Raw genomic sequence first — 18,408 nt, 5'->3', positions numbered from 1 at the left:
ACCCAGCACGGGCCATCTGACTTCGTGGAAGTAAAACTTCTCCAGGAAGAGCTGGGCTATTTCAAAAACAAAAATGATGTCTTATGTGCATATGATTTCTGCGAAGGCGTTGAGCTGGTGTTTCAGCTACGCCCCCCCTCCAGTAAAGCTGTATGTTTACTCGCTCCCTTTGGCACAGGGATCGCATCTTGTAACGCTGCTAGACCGATGCATTTTTTGGTGTTGCCACGACAACGGAGCTGTTAGGTCAGGCCGAGAGCAGCAGCACGGCCAGGCTTTGACAGGAGCAGCCGACACCCCCCAAACACGCTGTCTATGTAGCGAGATTTTAGTAGCTTTAAATTAAGGAGCGAATTCTGAACCGCACCCATGTTCTAACTCTCGAGAGCTGTTCCTATCACGAGGCAGGTAGCACGAGTAGCACAAACACATACTCCTCCAGGAGCTGTAGGAGCCACATGACCCTAAGCATGCTGAAAATCTCTCTTCCAAGCAAACACGGGTATTAGCTGTTGGCATTAATATGCTACGCATTGCTTAATGAGAGGGCGGAAAATACAGCTACAACTACCGAAACCTTTTACAGGACACTAGAGTCATGCCCAACAAAAAATCTCGAACGGTGCTCTACGTACGTTCGCCCCCCTGAAAATGAAATCAGATATGGCTTCAAATTAAGAGCTTGAAAATAATACTGCTGTAAGAGTGTCGCCAAGAATGAGCTAGACTGAGTGTAACATTGGGAAGGAAAAGGGCACCGATTTTACGTAAACACCTCTGAGCTCTGCCATCGTAACCTCCTAGGCAGAGGGCTACCCAACGCCTTCTGCACAGGTTCGGTTCACATCCACCACGTCGCCTGGCCAGGATTTCAAATGCAACTGAGATGATGGAAGATGGGAAAAAAACCATAAATCTCTTCACAACTGAGATTTTTCAGTCATTCATATTTTATGTCGTCCTCTTAAATGTTAAAATGAAGATTTTAAAATTAAACTGAAGCGTACAATGGTATCTCGGCGAGATCGCTCATTTAATAAAACCACTCCAAGTTTCTGACAATGCCATTACCACACACACACACAGGCTGAGCCTTGTCACCACGTGGCTGCGCCTGAAGGACTGAGCACTGGGATGATTTATTACAGAGGAACCCCCCCCAGGTTCCCAAGAGTATTCCCCCCAGGTTGTATCGCCCCAGAACATCCCAGAACGCAGGGCTGGTAAGAACCTGGAGCTAGCCTGCAGAACTGTAACTCGGTTGCTAACAGAAGAAACTAAAACTGAAGATTAACTAAGTTTGTAACTAGATATTAAGAGGAAGCAAGTCCACTTTGTTACAGAAAGATTAGGTCTTCTCAGCGCACGCTGCCTATCACATTCAGCTACTCCCTGTCCTTGACAATACTGACATACAATTTGTGCAAGTTACAAACCACCGCCATCACAAACAGGCTGTTTTGGAAAGCAATCCAAACAACCGAGGTATTTACTGCAAACCAGCTTCTCTCTCCTACTATTTACAAGGCGGCCGGTAAAAGGAAATGCACACGAACAGAAGAACATTCATGAAACACAAACTGGTTTAATTAAAACTGAAAAGGAAAGCATACTGAAGGAATAAAAACTCCAGATACATAGCAATTATTAACTATGAAGCTGTCGACAATCTTGGAGAAGCATTTGGGAATTCATGACCAAATGTTCAGCCTTGAATTCAGAGAGAGACGGGGTGGGGGTGTGGGGGGGGGAACAACCATGACTTGCCAAGTCCTTCAGCACCAAAGCACATAAAACTGTACTACTTGATGTATTTTTCCATGAACTTTTTGTGAAATTCTGATCGCAGAGTATCATTGACGAATCTTTTGTCCTTTTTTGTTTCATCTATCCCCTTGGCACAATTCTTGAAGACAACATCATCATCCCATCTGAAAGTAAAGATACGTTGAACTTCAGTGAGGTTATATGAAAATTCAGTGCAATTTATAGAAATATTTAAATGCCATTTGGCCCTCCCATTTAGAAAAGCAACGAGTCATTAGGAGTGGATTTTAGTCTTTAAAAAGAAAAGATCTGTTCTTCTAATCCAAGCCATCTTCTCTATGCTTTTGAGTTAGAAGCAACAAAAATATCTGTGGATTACAGGTTAATTTCTCTTTGCAGAAAATATTGGATATTTGAGCAGAGCAGAAAACAAACTTCAATGGCTCAGAATTCTGATAAACGCAATAGTTTGCGGATATTCCAATTACAAGAACCCTATTCAGAAAAAAGACTGTTAATTGCAGTTACCCTATAAATATAAAGCTACATTTTAAAGAGAAGTACTACATCAAATTTCTCGAGGAACTTTGGTCCTGCTACTTTTCATATCAATATGAACAAAGTCACAGACACAATTCTCAATCTGCTTTTTTGTTTTTGTACCACAGAGTAGCAGGACGGTTTGTTCAGAGAAACGAGCAAGACAATCACTACATGCCTCTGTATTCCGATTTCATATCACGCTGTTTCAAGATTTGAGGAAGGAAATGATGACATTTACAACGTGAGGGAACTAAGGGATGGACATCACAGCACAGACTGCACCCTACCTCCTCTTCACTTTGAAGTTTGCCTGAGGCTGTGCTGGGCCGGTGAGGTTCAGCAGCGGGTTGCCACTTAGGATGTTTTCCATTCGAATTCGTTCTTCTTCAGCCTTTTGCTCTTGCTCCTGAGAACCAAAGAAGGACAGATTACTTTTCTGGGCCACTCTTATAATTTAGTTGGTAGAGAAAGATAAAACGTTATTTAGCTGCAAATACCCACAATCATAGCTCAGACTTTTCAGAGCATTTGACGCTTGTATACGACTGGAATAAGGACAGAAGCAGAGATACACTGAAGAGCTTAACGTTTCTAATAAACCCTCCATCTAGCAACGCTCGTTTCTGCTCTACTTACTTCTGATGTCCCATCAAATATTCAGTTAAACTCTAGCTTTACCATTTACATATTTATTATATGAAAAATTGTATACAGATTAAAAGATTTGCCTTAGCCTCATGAGAAAAGAGCATGCATTATACTGTATTCACTAGGTGGAAGAGGCCTTCCAGCATCCTGAAAGCTCTCTATCATCTTGAGCAATCTGCTTGGATTTTACAGCTACAGCTTCCCTAGGGACTGATTAAAAAGAAAATTTACTTCTCCTTGCGCCGCTAGAAGCGTGCAACTCAAGCCTAAGCAAAGCGCTGCGCTACAGGCAACACCAAGTCGATTTCGCTGCCCACGCTTACAAGCTGTATTAATATATTTAGTGACTTAAATGCTCAGACTTCAGAATGATAATGTAACACTCATTTTACATCAGTACACTTTGCCACACCCTTCTGAATGTGTTACAAGGGTTGTTCTTTGATGGAAGTACCAGAAGGAAAACAAAATTTTCTCATTTGGATGACTAACTACGTTTCCCCCTCCCTGCATGCTGAAGTATGGTCTGAAAACAGCCTAGTTAAAAAAAACACATCCAAGTCTCGTTAGTGCCACAGGAAACTCAAAGCATTGCTTTTATAAATTATACAAATGAAAGACAGAGATCACGAGTAAGGTTTATGTTCAAAAGTGCAGCAAATTCACGGCTGAGGGCTGCTATGGGACCCCAGAAGAGGAAATGTTTTTCTTGATGATAGCATTTACAAGGTTTAAGTGCTAAACTTGAAAACTGATACTAGCCAGAGTTCTCTAGCTTCAAACGCTTAATCAAAACTAAGTGACATATTACTAAAACTATCTACAACTTGCAGTGTTTTTCAATTCCACTGGCCGGGTATGTAGAAAATTCCTCTAAGACAACCCAAGCCTCCTGAGAACAATCCCAACTTACCATATATACAAATACCAGACTAGGCAGGGGCACTGGTAAAGGTTTTACCTTTCAAAGTCCACCTGAGTTTTACTTATGAAAAAACAGCTACCATTAGGCTGCTTCTCACAAATACAGTTTGTGAGTAGCTGCAATTAATTGCCAGTGGAGTGGAAGAGCTCCCCAAAAGAGCATGTTGCTTAAAAGCACGGCACTGCCTCACGACAACCCCATCATACCCTTACCCAAACACGTGGGTAGGCAGAACTTGCTCTTTCTGCGCCGTCAACGGAGCTTTCACACTAACCGCAGCCGCGAACGTTATTAACACGAATAAACCAAACTTCTGCGTTCCACACACGGGTCTAAATCCAGCATTTGCATTCCAGCATCACTTGTTACCAACCCAGTAAATAAACACAGAAATCAAAGATATTTTATATAGAGCAGCAACTTCCCCGTTTTAGAGTTACAAACTCAAATTACATATTTGTTTCCTTTGTGGATTACACAGGAGAAATGTCTGCAACCTCTTTGTCACGGTATGCCAGCCTCTGACTTGCCATTTTCTTTCCTCGTAACATGGAGGAGCCCACACGAGCGCCATCGGATGCGTTGCTCTCCAGGTCAGGTGCTCCCACCAGCGCTCCAGCGGCCCTCAGGCTGCCCAGCACATCCATGTCACCCGGCCCCTGGTGCCTATGGAGGACTGACTTGAAACCAAGCAAAAACTTTGATATTGGTAGGAGTAAAAATAAATAAATAAATATATATATATATATATGCGTCATTATTGATGTTCAGGTTACTCCCAAGAGATTGTGTTTAATCCCATTTACCAAATCTACAACAGGATGCAAACACGCCAAGCACTCTGTGTTGTCCAAAATGAGGTAGGTTCTGCCTCGTTAAACCTGACTCTGTTGCTCCGTTAAAAGTCAGACTCCGAATAAAATAATAAAAAAAAAAAAAAAACAAGAGATCTGTAACTTGGTACAGATCTTAAAAGTAAATGAGAATGTTACAAACATAAAAATCGTACTGGACGGTACTCAAGAGAAACTAGCACTAATAACAGCATTCTAAGAAATTAATACTCCTCTGTTGACAAAAGTTTCTGCAAAGAGAACTTCTTTCAAGTCTATAAATGCAAGCATCAGAGCCGTTTTCCATTTCAGAGCTGAACTCCAGGGGAACTCTTCTCAAGGTGGCATGCAGAGCACGGCACATCAGATTTCTAAGACATCAACCTCGGCAGTTATCCAGCTACTGAACCTGAACGCACAAGTGCATGTTTAATTTTTCTATAATAAGATTTTAAAACGGCACGTAGGCATCATCCTAACCGTTACGTTTTGTATAACCCACGTAACACCCTTCAGTCTCAGCCTGACATATTTTGCTTTCTGATAATGAAAAACTATCATCAGCCTGACGTGTTAAGATTTGGTGACAGAAAAATAAAATCAAATTGAAGAGTGACATAACATTTTTAAGAAGCGTTATACTACAAGGAGTAGTGCAAGAGCAGGACTTAGCTCCAGATTAAGCCACCTACATTTAGACATCTGCCTGTAGGCATCTGAGCTCACATCTCAGAGGAGATCTGGAGAATACAGCGTGGTGCCAAGAGAGCTGTGCTGCTCACCCTAACCCACGTACCCGGGGAACTAACCACGCTCCGGGCTCCGCCTGCTGCACCGGCTTTGTCTCCACTGCACCGGAATGGAAGCTCGGGTGAGTAAGCTGTACGTGCATCCCAATTTGGCATTTCAAGGGCAACTGAATCCTGTCTAAAACGGCAAATTCCTGCTAAAAATCTACGTTGATTCAAGTCATGTACAATTCCAGAGGACTGAGGGCAGCAAAAAAAAAAAAAAAAAAATCAGTCTATTAATAAAGAAACAGAAAGGATGATAATAGGAATTTCAAATTACTACATTTTACTTTTGCACCTCGTAAGTTATTAGAAACAGCTAAGAACACAATGCTAACAGAAGCTGTCAGATCTTTCAGAGAGACAGCAGGCAGAAAACATCCAGGAATCTTATTTCAAAGATTTATTTTCCCTATCTGCTGTAAGCGATGCCGCAGAGCCCCTGGGCACTTTGTTGGCTGCTTCGCCGCCCTGTTGGCGGACAGAACTCTGCTTTCTTTTAGACCTGCAGAGACAGCACAACCACAAGTAGGAACAACCTGCGTAAGCTTATCTTCGTCATTAAAGATCGACAGATTAGAGCCTGAAAGCAAACGGGGGACAGATCTGTTGGGTAAGACATCGCCAGTCTCAGTCACTTCACAACGACGACGCGGCGCACGCGGTGGCTTATTTCTGGAATTCCATCGTTCCGAGCTGCTCTAGGCTGGATGACACGTCAACGTGTTTGCTACAACAGATTTAGGATGTAGGCTCATTCTGAAGATTAGTCTCGAGGATTTTTGTATCATCTAGCTTTACTAAAGCCTCCCCAGCAAGGTATGCAGAAATTAACAAACGGGTTAGTTATTCAGCTTTGTATCTTAGAGACACGGCACGGAGGAAACACGAGGTGTAACTCGTGGTGGTGTAAAGCTGACATTTACACTCAAGCTAATTTATACACTCCGGCCAGAGCTGTAAAATCCCTCATCTCCAGCCAAAAAAAGGTTTTCGTTACATTTCAGAATTTTCCACATCAATCTTCCACTGCCCACTCCCCCAGTGGAAGCTGGGACGCTCCAGGCGACGGAGCATGGGTTGTATCAAGCCAAACAGACCAGACACAACCTTCCTAGCTGTCTGAGCTTCACACCTCTGGGGCACGAGAAAGCACAGCTGTTTGCAAAATAAGCGGCTCAGCTTCCTCCAAAGCCTGCGTTGTTCTCCTGCGTGGTGGAACAAAGGCATATTAAGTTAAAACACTACGGGTACAACAAAGCTACAACGGGAGAAAAGCCTAAGGGAGAGAATAGCGTATCTCTGTTCACTCCACCCTTTTAAAAATAACGTTTCTTTGTCTGCCTTTCCGTTCTGCGAGATGAGGCGTGCAATTCTTTTCCTAAACTGTTTTAGCAAAACAAAAAACCACCCCCCCACGCTGCAGGTTGTTCCATCACTACATGCAGCAGTGTTGTACCAACTGTTTGCAGGGATGACTCAGAAGTCAGCCACGTTGGTTGGAAGCAGCTCCTTCCTTTGCTGCCACCGTGGAAGTGTCAGAGGCAACAGAAGGGGAATATTATGGTGTGGGGAGTAAGACTGGACTGGAAGAGGGAGCCCCATGCCCCAAGGAAGCAGACGGAGATGATGCTGTGTGAAGTGGGTGTCACAGCAAGTCTCCACTGCACGACTGAACTCGTCACGGGGGGAAACAGCAGAAGTGGACAAAGCTATATTAACCTTAACTGAACAATTATTCCTTATCTTGCTGCAAGAATAACAGTCCCTTGGCATACTTGTTTCTGACCGCAAAGGAAAGAAAAACAGTATTGTTACCATGGTTATTTTTCTTTTAGTATAGTTCCTACCCTTAGCACAGAGCAAGATTACTTTTACAGAAAGTGCTGAAATTCCTGAAATGACTCCATTGTATTAAAATAAGTTACCCTGCTCAGTTTGTACAGAAGTGCAGCTGCAGAAAGTCTGAAACATCCCTGTTTCATTGAAGGCTAAAAAATCACAAAACCTTATTTAAGTGCTAATTTTTGAATGGCAAACAGTGACAGCAGGATCCTTAGCAGCACGGAATATAACTTAATAATACAGAGATCAACCCCATTAATATCATCCCACCCAAATCACTAACTCTATGCAATACACTGATTCAAATAGTTGTTTGAAACTCCAAAAAATAAACGTACAGAGTAACTGCAGCGCCTATACGCAGATTTGTTGTCATTCTCCCCACAAGTGATGGGACGTTACCATTAGTTCTCGGCAAGGGTAAGCACTGCTAGCATGTCTCACAAGCATTTAATGAAGAAATATACTCCATCATCTGCTTGTGCTTCTTCATTGAAATCGTTTCTTAATCACTAATTTGGCACTCTAGTCTTAGTTATGCTCTTAAAATTTAAGTGAAAGGGTTAAAATCAAGACTCATTTAATGTATTAATTGAGAGAAGTTGAGGCTACAACACAGGACAGAGCTAAGATCTATTTTGGCCATTAGTAGAGAATTACATGCGGTTACAGAGAAGCACTTGGTGAAAAGAAACTGTAATATAACAAACCAGAAACTTTAAGTCTGTTCTCAGATAAGTATAAAATGACTGGATGTTAAAATAGCTTTGCTGGAACTGTGCGTGTACGTTCAGCAGCTCGCTGGTTTGAAGTTTGTTTTTAATTATTTCAATTTACCTTTTAAGGTAGTCCTGAAAACCGGAAATCAGGAGTGCCGTAACGCTGAATTTGGAATACTGAAACGTGTTCCCATGAAACCTATCCATGGATGGTTAGCACAGGCAGCAGATCTTGTGTTTGTACGGTTTTAGACAGATCCAGAATTATTCCACAGACAAGGCTCCCAAAACTAAGATTTGCTGGTCAGTTCAGTCTCTACTAGAAACAAGCTAGGTTTAAATTGGTTAAAGAGGTTAAAATTGCAGAGGGCAGGAGAAACTCAGGACATTTTTAAAAAGACATTTAGAGTAATTATTTTGTTTCTAAAAATTCAAGGGAATTTAAGCATTTTGAGATATTAAAGGGCTTTGACAACAATCTTTTATTTGGTTGAAAAACTATTTCCTTCACAGATTCAAGGAAATATCAGCATGAAGGAAGTTAGGGCCTCTCAACGCTAACATTTACCAAAATTAAAGGTTTTTGGTGGAAATTGGCATTACCACATGAGGAAAGTTAACACAGAACATGACGAACCAAAAAATAGCACATTCCTATCTTCCATTTCTTACTGCCCGACCAGAAACACACTTCAAAAGGAGCAGTCCTCCTTCCACGACAACTTAAATACTGAGCACCAAAGCGACGGGTGAAAACAGGTAACAAAAATACAGCATTTACTTTATTTAAAGTCTCAGAAATAATTGCACTAACATTTTTGGATAGAATAACTAAAGCATCAGGGAAAAATTTACATACAGCACAAATTTGGGTTACAGTACTACATTTTAGCTATGTCATCTTTCCCAAGGACTGGCACGGGCACATTAATCTGCCTATGTAGCCATTACTACTATAAAGTTACTTACAAAATGAGGTTTAAATTACAGTTTGCAACACATGATAATATGAAGTCCACATATATCATACGAAAGGGGATTTATATAAAATGGCTATGAAATCCTTTGTCAGTATTGCCTTGTTTTAAGGACATGGGAAACGGCATTATCTAAACAGATTGCACCCCTGAAGACAACATAGGTAATCTTTTCTAAGTAAACCCTTACTACCAAAAATTCTTTCCAGCGCTGCACTCTGGTTTGGTTTTTACTTTTTCATGAACATACTCTTAGTTCCCTACACTCAAAAAAAACCACCCTCAAGAAAATAAAGTTCCAATCACTTCAGAGCACTCACTATTTAATAGAGATGTCACTTTTGAAGAGGCCATTTTAAAGGTTAATTTTAATTAACCACCACTCAGTGAAAAGACGAACAGAGTAGGTAGTGAGTGTGCAACAACGTACACTATTGCAAATAACTAATAATTGTTTTAGGGCTGAAATAAAGGGATTCTTTTCAGATAAATGCACATGCATTAAGTATTCACATAGCATGGATGTCGTAAGCCCTACGTTTCATGGGTGGGGAGCACCCATGAAGACACAGAATAATGCCAGTTAAAAGACAGTAAGTTAAAGCAAGTGCTATAAGAAATAATTCAGAGCTTTTAGCACCCTCTAGTGATGAAATAGGAACTTTGTAGGCTGCTAACCTGCTTTCCACAAACGAACAGATAAGCATGTGCGTGGTTGTGTGCGCTGTAATTTACTACCATTATTTTCCCAAGGCAAGTTCTCTAAACTGAAGTGTGACAAAAGTTATGCTGCTTGTTCTAGATGTATAATTACAACACAGAAGCAAACTGAAAACGTACACAGATACAAGTTTTGACTTCGAGCCCTCTGCAGGGTTAGTTGAAGTAGCAGCCTTTCCTTTATGTTGCTACCCTTAAATTGTATTTTAGTACACTTCAAACAAAAGTATGAGGAAGGACTGTTGCCAGTGTTTTCAGGTCATTTTTGCCATGTTATTACTGCGGGACACAATTTCATTGCTGTGTGATGCGTGACAAATGCCTATGCCAAGAGATGAGAGATGCTTCAGCTACAGTTTAACTTAAAAGACCATTTGCGGGCCAGATGGAGAACCAATTATCAACAGTCTTTTAAGGAAAGTTTCTACACTGAAGCAACATAGTACAGCTTTTAACCTCCCAAACTACTTTAAGATTGAAGACTTCACTGGTTTTTACAGGCCTTGTTGACTCTAAATAAAGGTTAACTTCCATACTGTTAGCTAAAAGAGTAGTCAAGCACTACACCGGTGCCTGCAGCAGCTGACGTTGTTCTCTCTTAGCTGTTCCTAGTGTCTGCTAGAGGCTATGCCCTGTTTACTAACTCTAGTTAGAGAGCAGCTGACTCTCGTGGAGAGCATTCGTGAAAAAACATTCCAGCTATAAGGGTGCGTGTTAAGCTACAGAAAAAGCTACGAGTAGTTCAGAGGTATCAAAACATTATGTTGTCGCAGCAGCAAAGATCCTGATCAGCATTTAATGCATTTACTTAGCACATGCTAAAAACTATCTCAGATTACTTTATTTAAAGATGATAGATTCTATATTAGTGTCAAAAAAGCTAACAACAACATATAAAACTATTCAGACCAAAGTATGTAACTTTTTTTTTTTTTTTTTCAAAAGCACTAAAACCATTTAAGCCCTACCCAAAAAAAGAAAGAGCTTACTCAAAGCAGAAGAGGGAATGCTGCATATATCCACCAAATTTTGTGCACCTCCATAGGTAAAGCATTTCAGCAGTGCCAGTGAAATATTTGGACTGCAAACTCTAGTGCAACACTGTGTTTGAGCCAATGCACTTCATCCTGACCACTCATCATTTTGCTAACACTGACAATTCCCAGGAACAGTCCCTACAGTCCACTCATCAGTCAAGGATTTCAGTAATGAACTCCAGCCCAACTATCTCTTACACCAAGGAGGTGGGGGAGTCAACGGCATAGGAACTGCAGGCCATATGCAAGTTGATTTACCACATCCTGAAAAGATTATCAGCCATGTCATTAATTTTTGTGGAGGCATTTTGCAAATAAATTCATCCATGTATAATCACATCAAAATAGTTCTGGTTTATAGTTACAGTTGGTGCTTCTTGCCAAGGCAACATAGGACTAGTGTTGTAAAAAGATCAAAAACTTTAACAGAAGTTGAAGCCAGAATCAAAAGCAAAGAGCGCACTGATTTTTTTAATTCATGAACAAAAATGGCACATTTCTTTTTTCCATAAAAGCTAGTTAACAAATGAAATTCCACCGGATGATAACAGGTAGGTCACCAATGCCGTTATACGGTTTGGTATGACAGCTGCCTTCAGAGAAGGACTTGCTTGTTAAAAGCACGATTGTCTTCGGTCAAATGCCTCTACAAAGCATTGGGAAAGTAAATAAAACATTTTGGTAAAACATTCACCCATAAATATGTCAGCTGAAGAAAAAAAAATCTTGACAACAATTATTAGAGAGAAGAACAAAACCATCAGACTCCACTTGAGAAGTTTGTTTTGAAGTGCTGTGAGCTTGGCACTTACTTCGTTTACCAGTTCTCCCTTATCCTAATACCTAAGGCACAACAGTTTTGATAAGCATGTTTGCAAAAAGCAGATGCTCTTCAACAGGTGGGATTTTACCTTTCGAGCCTGCTCCTCAGCTCGCTCCTTCTTAATTTTTTCCAGTTCAGCCAGAAGAGCTGCAGTGTCATCATCATCACTGTCTTCCAAGTCCTCATCTTCATCATCCTCCTAACAGCAACAAAAGGAAGCGAGTAGTAGTTCATTTATTTTGTTTAATAAATACATTTTGAAAATAAATGCATCTTTTAATTCTGAAGATTACTGCAGAGATGTACATCTGATTTGAGAAAAAAAAATATTACAAGAAGTCCCCCAGACTGCACTGGCTTGCCCAGCTAGGGCTGTAGCTTCTTGCTGCCTAACTTCTTAAGTGTGTGGGTGCTTGTAAGAGCAGTAATTATAATGTAAATAGTTTATTTGTTCCTCGACAGTAATGTCAAGACTAAAATATATCTTTGTGCTTTTTGAATGTCTGCAATTCATTTTTTTAAAATAATGTTTTAATAATTCAAATGCTACGTAGCTGACAGATTCCAGAGAATGGCTGGCCTCGATCACTGTCTAATCATTGTAACATAAATCATTACAACAGCATGCCGGAATATCCCAGCCAGTATCGTTGGGACCAAATATAGCAGGATAAAAACCAAGCAAACAAACTAACAGCCCTCAGCATACTGTCAATCCTTAGACAACCCTGAGACATCGCTGTAAGTAAAGGAGCCAAGAGCAAGAACTCATTGCTCACGCAGACAGTCAGTGTACCTCAACAGTTCTGCTTTTGGGGAATTCTAACTAACCCAGTACTGCCTGAGTCTAAAAACCACCAATATTTTAGGTGGTATTTTCAGTTCTCTAGTTTTTTTGTGTGCTAGGAGTCACAGCAAACTTGCTCCCTCTAAGAGCGCCACTGCAGCGTGGAACAGAATCCTCTGAAGCACTCTGGACTTCTGCCAGAGCAGAGTAACTGAATAAGGAAACTATGCTGGAAGCAGTTGTTAGTTACCTGTCTTAAATCTTTAACATAGCTAAAAGTACATGTTCTACTAACAGCAAATCCCCAAGGCAGGACAATGAAAGAAGACAGAAAAAGATACATACATCAGTAAGAGGATCGTCCGCGTCAAGATTTGCTGCAGGAATCTGGTCTAGTCGAGGCTTCTTGGACACAGAAGATGATGTCGTGTGCTCTAAGGGACAGGATTAAAAAAGGCGATTTCACTTAACAGCATCTAATGTCAGGAAACAAAATTTTCATTAACAAGTTGTCTTGCATTAGAATAAGATATGAGCTCGTGCTTAATTTTTCCTCACCTCTCCATCTTAATGCCTGTGCTAATTCCCTTGTATCCTCAAACAAACAAACGTCCCCAAACTTACTATTTAGCCTCTAAGTGGTTTTTGAAGTTATTATTTCAAGATCAAAGAAGAACAGAAGGAAAAGCTGTGGAGAAATATCTTTATTTGATATATCCAATCGCAGCGCTTCCACTGTGGACCACCCCAAAGCATTACTATTACCTAGTCTGGTCCAAAAGATACCTGTTTTTATCTGTGAATCTGGAATCCCCATAATACTTCTGTACACTTGACAACTAAACCTCAAGTATCTGAATTCTGTCAAGCTTAATATTAAAAATGAGTATTTCTCAAAAAAAAGACAAACCCACCACCACCCACGCCTTTGATTTTCCCTGTACACGAACAGAACCAGGTACAACACTGCATTACTTCACTGGAAGATGAGTCATTCCCCTTCTCCTTCCTGTCTCATTTGCCCAAGTACAAACAAAAGGCCTTTATTAACTGCACATACTTGTTGCCAAACCATTACGATCACACTGTACCAGCCGGCCTGCACGATGGCCTGTGCTCTTCTACTGGCTGGCCTAGATTTTCGCTAGCGCGAAGCCAGCATGAAAGGCAGCGGACATTCCCTTGCAGGTCAACAGCTCTGAACTATCAGACCAATACCCTAAATTCTGCCCTCATGACATGCTGTCCGCAACCAGAAACTTGTAACACGGAATTCTGTGCAAATGCGGTGTCACATAAAGGTATTATTTCTTGATAAAGGGCTGGTTTTACCTCTCGTCGGTCTGTCCCTATTCTTTTCTCTTGCGGCAACCCGTTCTCGCTCCTCCAGCTCCCTCCTGAAATCACGGTTACGCACCTCTTCAGGAGCATCCTGAGTGGTCTGTCTGAAATAACAAGGCGGGAGAGAAGCTGAAGTTTGAAGGAGGCCAATAAACCCAGGGATGAACAAGTTAAGTGCAGAAAATAAGAGCTGAGTACACCGTAGAGATGTATTTCTTCATTCTCTCTTCACCAGTCCCCTTCCCTGCACACATCGCACACACAGACATACAATGACATATACACAGGTTCCTTCTAGTGGCTCTTGAATTAAAAAAAACTACATAAATTCCTGCAAAAACAGGCTGACTGCATCTATCTCCCGTACATATTTGTAAATCTGTTCTCCTGCAGTCCAGGCTGACATCTAACAGGTCAACTTTCCTCAGAGTTTTATCATCTCAAGTTGCTGCTGCAAAGAAATCTCTAAGGTTTGTAAGTAAGACCAAAGCTCGAGTATATGTTTCTCAAATCAAAATCCCCAGGAGAAACAGGATAAAGCCCCATGCCTGGAGAGAAAAAAAGAAAAAAAAAGCTGGGAGAAGCAGCAAAACACTAGCATTAGTGAAACACGTTGCAAATACATCTTTTGCTCTCTATTATATAACACACGCTAGCCAGAAGCAACAGCCTATTTATACTTGAGTCACACTGCATTCCACCCAGGGTGTGCTGGATTTTTGCGGAAACCTTGAGGAGAACTAATGAAGAAAAAGCAAGCAGCAATTCTTTTCACCTTCCTGTGAACCCAGTTCTGGAAATAAGAGTGCCTGAAGAAACCCAGACTCTAGCCATTATAAATACACTGTGTGCAAAGGCTGTCTTGATGATGGAGTATTTCATTTGCTTTCCTAATTAAAAACCTGAAATCAGAATCCCTGACATGGCTGTGAAAATCCCGAGGCCCCGTGTCATTCAGGCAAGCCCGAGTGGGACTGAAACACTGCATCTTTCCTGCAATGATGCAGGCCTGGCAATTTAACAAAGTCAACTTTGTATTAGGTTTTGGGGAGAAAGAACAGAAGACATTTAATGCCCCCTCCATCTCTCTTGCACACACTTGGGGGACTTGTTAAAACACACACTGCGTAGCCCTGCATATGTTTCTCCCCACACGCTCCTTTCAAAACAACAGCCTCGTGTTCCAAACCCCTGTGCTGTTTAAAGAGGCAAACCACCAGCCATTTCTCCTGTAATAACAGAACGCACTTGACAGCGCTCTTTGTGCTGTTGACTTTGGTACTGTCCAAAAAAAAAAAATCCCCTCCAACTCCCTTACCCACATGTATTCTTCAGAGGGGCAGGAGGGAAGAGGTGAAAGAGTAAGCATTTGCACGGAGAAAGTGCAAGTGGGAAACCTTCGCAGTAGTTTCACTGACAAGAGTAACATCAGCTAGATGAAAACAATTTTAGGCTGACACATTTCAGTTAAATTCTACGTGCCTGTGCCACACTGACTCCAGATTTCAAATAATCTTTCAGCAGGGTATCACCAATTTATTATGAATTTCAAACACAGGATAATATTTATGTAAAATCCTGTTATCTTTCAGACCGATTAAAGCAACTGCCTCTTCTAGGACCTGCACGAACCACTTGCAGCGTTTAACATCAGCTCTTCCAACACCTGAGTGCTGTTCTGTGATATCCCTGCCTCCTCTTAATGCTCCTCCCCAGTGGTTCTCAGCCAACGCATGGCTCGACTTTCCTCCTTTTGAGACATGCTCAATCTGATCCCACAGTGCTCTGCAAGTGACAGCCCCCTGAATGGCTCAGTCGTCTCCTTCCATTCCCAAAGCTTTTCTTGTCACTCCACTGCCTGAAATACTTGGTCTCCAAAGCTCACCTTCCGATGACTCACTTCCATAGCCAGCAGTACGCACCACTAAAATTAAACTTCTCAAACTTGCAGACCGTTTGGTCTCTTAAGTCTGCTTTGGAGACTTGCAGTTTCAGCCCACTCACTCAGCACTGCTGCACAGTATCCGGTCATAACAAAAACAACAACAAAAAAAAACATTCCTAGCCTGTTTTCCCATTAGCCAGACCAAACAGACAGTACTTACCTGTATTTGATTTTAGTATGAGACGGAAGGTCTCTGCTGGAATACTGTTTGGATAGCTGGCTTAAGTCTCCTTCGCCTTTTCCTCTTCCTCCTCTCGCAGGTTCAAACGTGGGCCTTGCTGCTGTCGTCATTTTAGTGACTACAAAATCAAGGGCAAAAAGCAGCCATTACTAGAGCTTACAGAGAAAGGCACTCACCAGAAGCTGCTACATTGTTCCTGGAACTGTAGCAACAAATCTCTGACCACCCCTTGGCACCCGACCCTTAAAATTTAAGGAGCTTTTTCCTTGACAGAATCTATTCAGATTTTCAAAAGAAAGTCTTTTCCAACATGAAAGATGGCATACAGATTTGAACGAGAATGCAAGGTCGTTTTATACAGTAAATAAAATGCCAGGAGCCAGTCTCCCATTCTTAAGTCTCAGTAGTAAGCAAGTAACCAAACTCTTTCCCCTAGAAAAAGGACTGTCCAAAAATGTCTGCCTATTCGGAATGATTTTTCCTTCATTCCCTAAAGTATGGCTCGGTATCATCACCACCAATGCTGGCTGACACGGCTCACAGCATGCCCAGGATGGTGTTGGTAGTTAAACAATGATGATGATCATGCATCCTGTACTCTCTGGCCCTTGCCCTGGCCCTGTCAGTTCTCCTGCGCAGGCACAGCAATAACATCGGTAACGTGGCAGAGCCCCGTGGGATTGCCCCGTGCAGAGCTCCAGCTGGACAGCAGAACTTTATGAAGCACTAGGGGTAACGTTATCTCTGCAAGCACAAGGCTGACAGCTTCAACCATACGTAAACCACGTGCAATTAACAAAATATCCTGCTTGGGCAAAGGCAGAAGTTTTCAGCAGCTCCGTTTTAGAACCTGCAGGAACTCACCTACCACCAGCACGCCCTAAGAACGGAATAAAGGGTGCCAAGAGCTGCAGCTGTGACGCAGGAGCAAACAGGCTCTGAGCAGCCTTGGCCACACGGACATGCTGTCAGCACGCGCTGCACGCAGTGCTGCTGGACAGGAGCCGGGGACCAGGAGCCCAAACCACTCAGCCAAGGCCTCAAGACACCACGGCCAGTACACAACCACCGCCTGGCTGATCGACCAGTGCCACCTGAAACCTGTTACATGAAGCAGCACTCACTTCTGCTTCACCAGGGCATGCACACCCACTCACCACTAACTTCACAGGCGCAAACACAAATCAAAAAGGGAGCCAGCAGCTAGCCAGGCTCACTAACAACTGCTGACACCTTCCCAAACGCTATGTGAGCCAGCTGGGGCTCAGCACGGCCTCTACAAGACCTAAAATCTGCGAAAGCCGCTTGTTCTTAGGTCCTGTCTGTGCTAACTCTGTGTAAGGGGGATCTGTGCGCTCAGGTGAAGGACCAGGCCCAACCCGGAGCCCCAGCACCCCCCAGCAATCACCCCTGCTCCTTCCCGACCCCAGCCCGCATTTACCTTGGCCTTAAAAGCCCCACACCCCACCCGAACCCTCGGGGGCCGCCCGATCTCGGCAGGTTTTAGGATCGCAGCACTGGAGAAGCCGCCTCAGGGCCCACAGCAAGGCAGGGCCGCCACGCTGCCTTCCTCAGCTCCCTCCCAACCCAAGCGGCAACGAGGGGGCTTACCCCGATGTTAGGATGCCCCAGAGCCCTCCCGGCCCCTCACAGCCCCTCAGTGCCCCTCTCACAGCGCGGCCTCCTCTCGCAGCGCGGCCCGGCCCTACGCCGCCGCCATCATCCCGCCCAGCGCCCAGCAGGCGGAGCGCCCGGGGGCCCTACCATAGAGACGGCCCCGTCCGCCATCATGGCTGCGCGGGGCAGGGGCACGCCCCAAAATGGCGCCGCGGCGTGTCCAGCAGTGGAGCCCGCTGTCCTCGGCGCTGGTCCTTTGCCGGCTGTTCCTCGTTTATACGCGAGTTCACAAATACAAAGTACAGAAACAGCTACGGGAGTGGTAAAACCTTCCAGTTCTTCCCTTTGTTCAGCCGTGTGCATCGGCAACGTTAGCCTCAGCCTGCCATTCAGCAGTCTCCCCCCTTACAAATCCCCTCAAACTGCCGTGTTTTCACTGCTGTCCACCCAAATCCACTTGAACTGCTCTGTTTTCACTGCTGTCCTGTAAAAGTACCCTCAAACTGGTGTGTTTTCACTGCTGTCCCCCCAAAAATAACCTCAAACTGATGTGTTTTCGCTGCTGTCCCCCCAGAATACCCTCAAACTGGTGTGTTTTCACTGCTGTCCCCTAAGAATACCCTCAAACTGGTGTGTTTTCACTGCTGTCCCCTAAAAATACCTCCCAAAAAGCCAAAGTGTGAATGAGTATCATTCAGTTATTAAACACAGTTTCTCTCTTGTGCTTGCCCTTGCTTTTAAATTGCATCTGGTTGCTAAACCTTTGTGAATCACATGAGGATATGTGAAATAAAAGGTTCTTTTTTGTATCTCGAGACCTCATAAATGTATATAAATGTCTGAGGGGAGCGTGTCAAGAGGATGGAGGTGGTCTCTATTCAGTTGTGCTCAGTGACAAGATGAGAAGCA

The 18,408-nt window shown here is 43.0% G+C and overlaps 1 protein-coding gene across 4 annotated transcripts; it reads right to left on the bottom strand.

Annotated features, from left to right (window-relative positions):
* Positions 1-1,565: 1,565 nt before the first annotated feature.
* On the bottom strand, positions 1,566-17,728 carry CWC15 (CWC15 spliceosome associated protein homolog). Of its 4 annotated transcripts, none has more exons than XM_040544210.1 (7): positions 17,647-17,728; positions 15,862-16,000; positions 13,748-13,860; positions 12,761-12,849; positions 11,717-11,827; positions 2,598-2,716; positions 1,566-1,931 (listed from the first exon to the last, which is right to left on the bottom strand). In XM_040544210.1, exons 2-7 carry the CDS (start codon positions 15,990-15,992, stop codon positions 1,802-1,804), a joined length of 693 nt encoding a protein of 230 aa, XP_040400144.1. In that variant the 5' UTR covers positions 15,993-16,000; positions 17,647-17,728; the 3' UTR covers positions 1,566-1,801. The 4 variants fall into 4 exon arrangements, with proteins under 4 accessions (XP_040400144.1, XP_040400146.1, XP_040400145.1 ...); XM_040544212.1 differs by having other exon boundaries at positions 17,494-17,686; XM_040544211.1 differs by lacking the exon at positions 17,647-17,728 and adding an exon at positions 17,556-17,614.
* Positions 17,729-18,408: the final 680 nt, after the last annotated feature.

Source organism: Cygnus olor, chromosome 1, assembly GCF_009769625.2.
Source record: "Cygnus olor isolate bCygOlo1 chromosome 1, bCygOlo1.pri.v2, whole genome shotgun sequence".
NCBI lineage: Eukaryota > Metazoa > Chordata > Aves > Anseriformes > Anatidae > Cygnus > Cygnus olor.
The sequence above is the reverse complement of the archived record's forward strand: the minus strand, read 5'-3'. Positions and strand labels throughout refer to the sequence as shown.

What these genes read in the sequence shown, in the direction of transcription:
- CWC15 (XM_040544210.1), bottom strand. Translation starts at nt 15,992, where the DNA reads ATGACGACAGCAGCAAGGCCCACGTTTGAACCTGCGAGAGGAGGAAGA. An exon ending in CTGAGGAGCAGGCTCGAAAG is followed by an intron (nt 2,717 to 11,716) that starts GTAAAATCCCAC and finishes TTTGGTTCTCAG; the next exon opens with GAGCAAGAGCAAAAGGCTGA. An exon ending in AACTTCAAAGTGAAGAGGAG is followed by an intron (nt 1,932 to 2,597) that starts GTAGGGTGCAGT and finishes CTTTACTTTCAG; the next exon opens with ATGGGATGATGATGTTGTCT.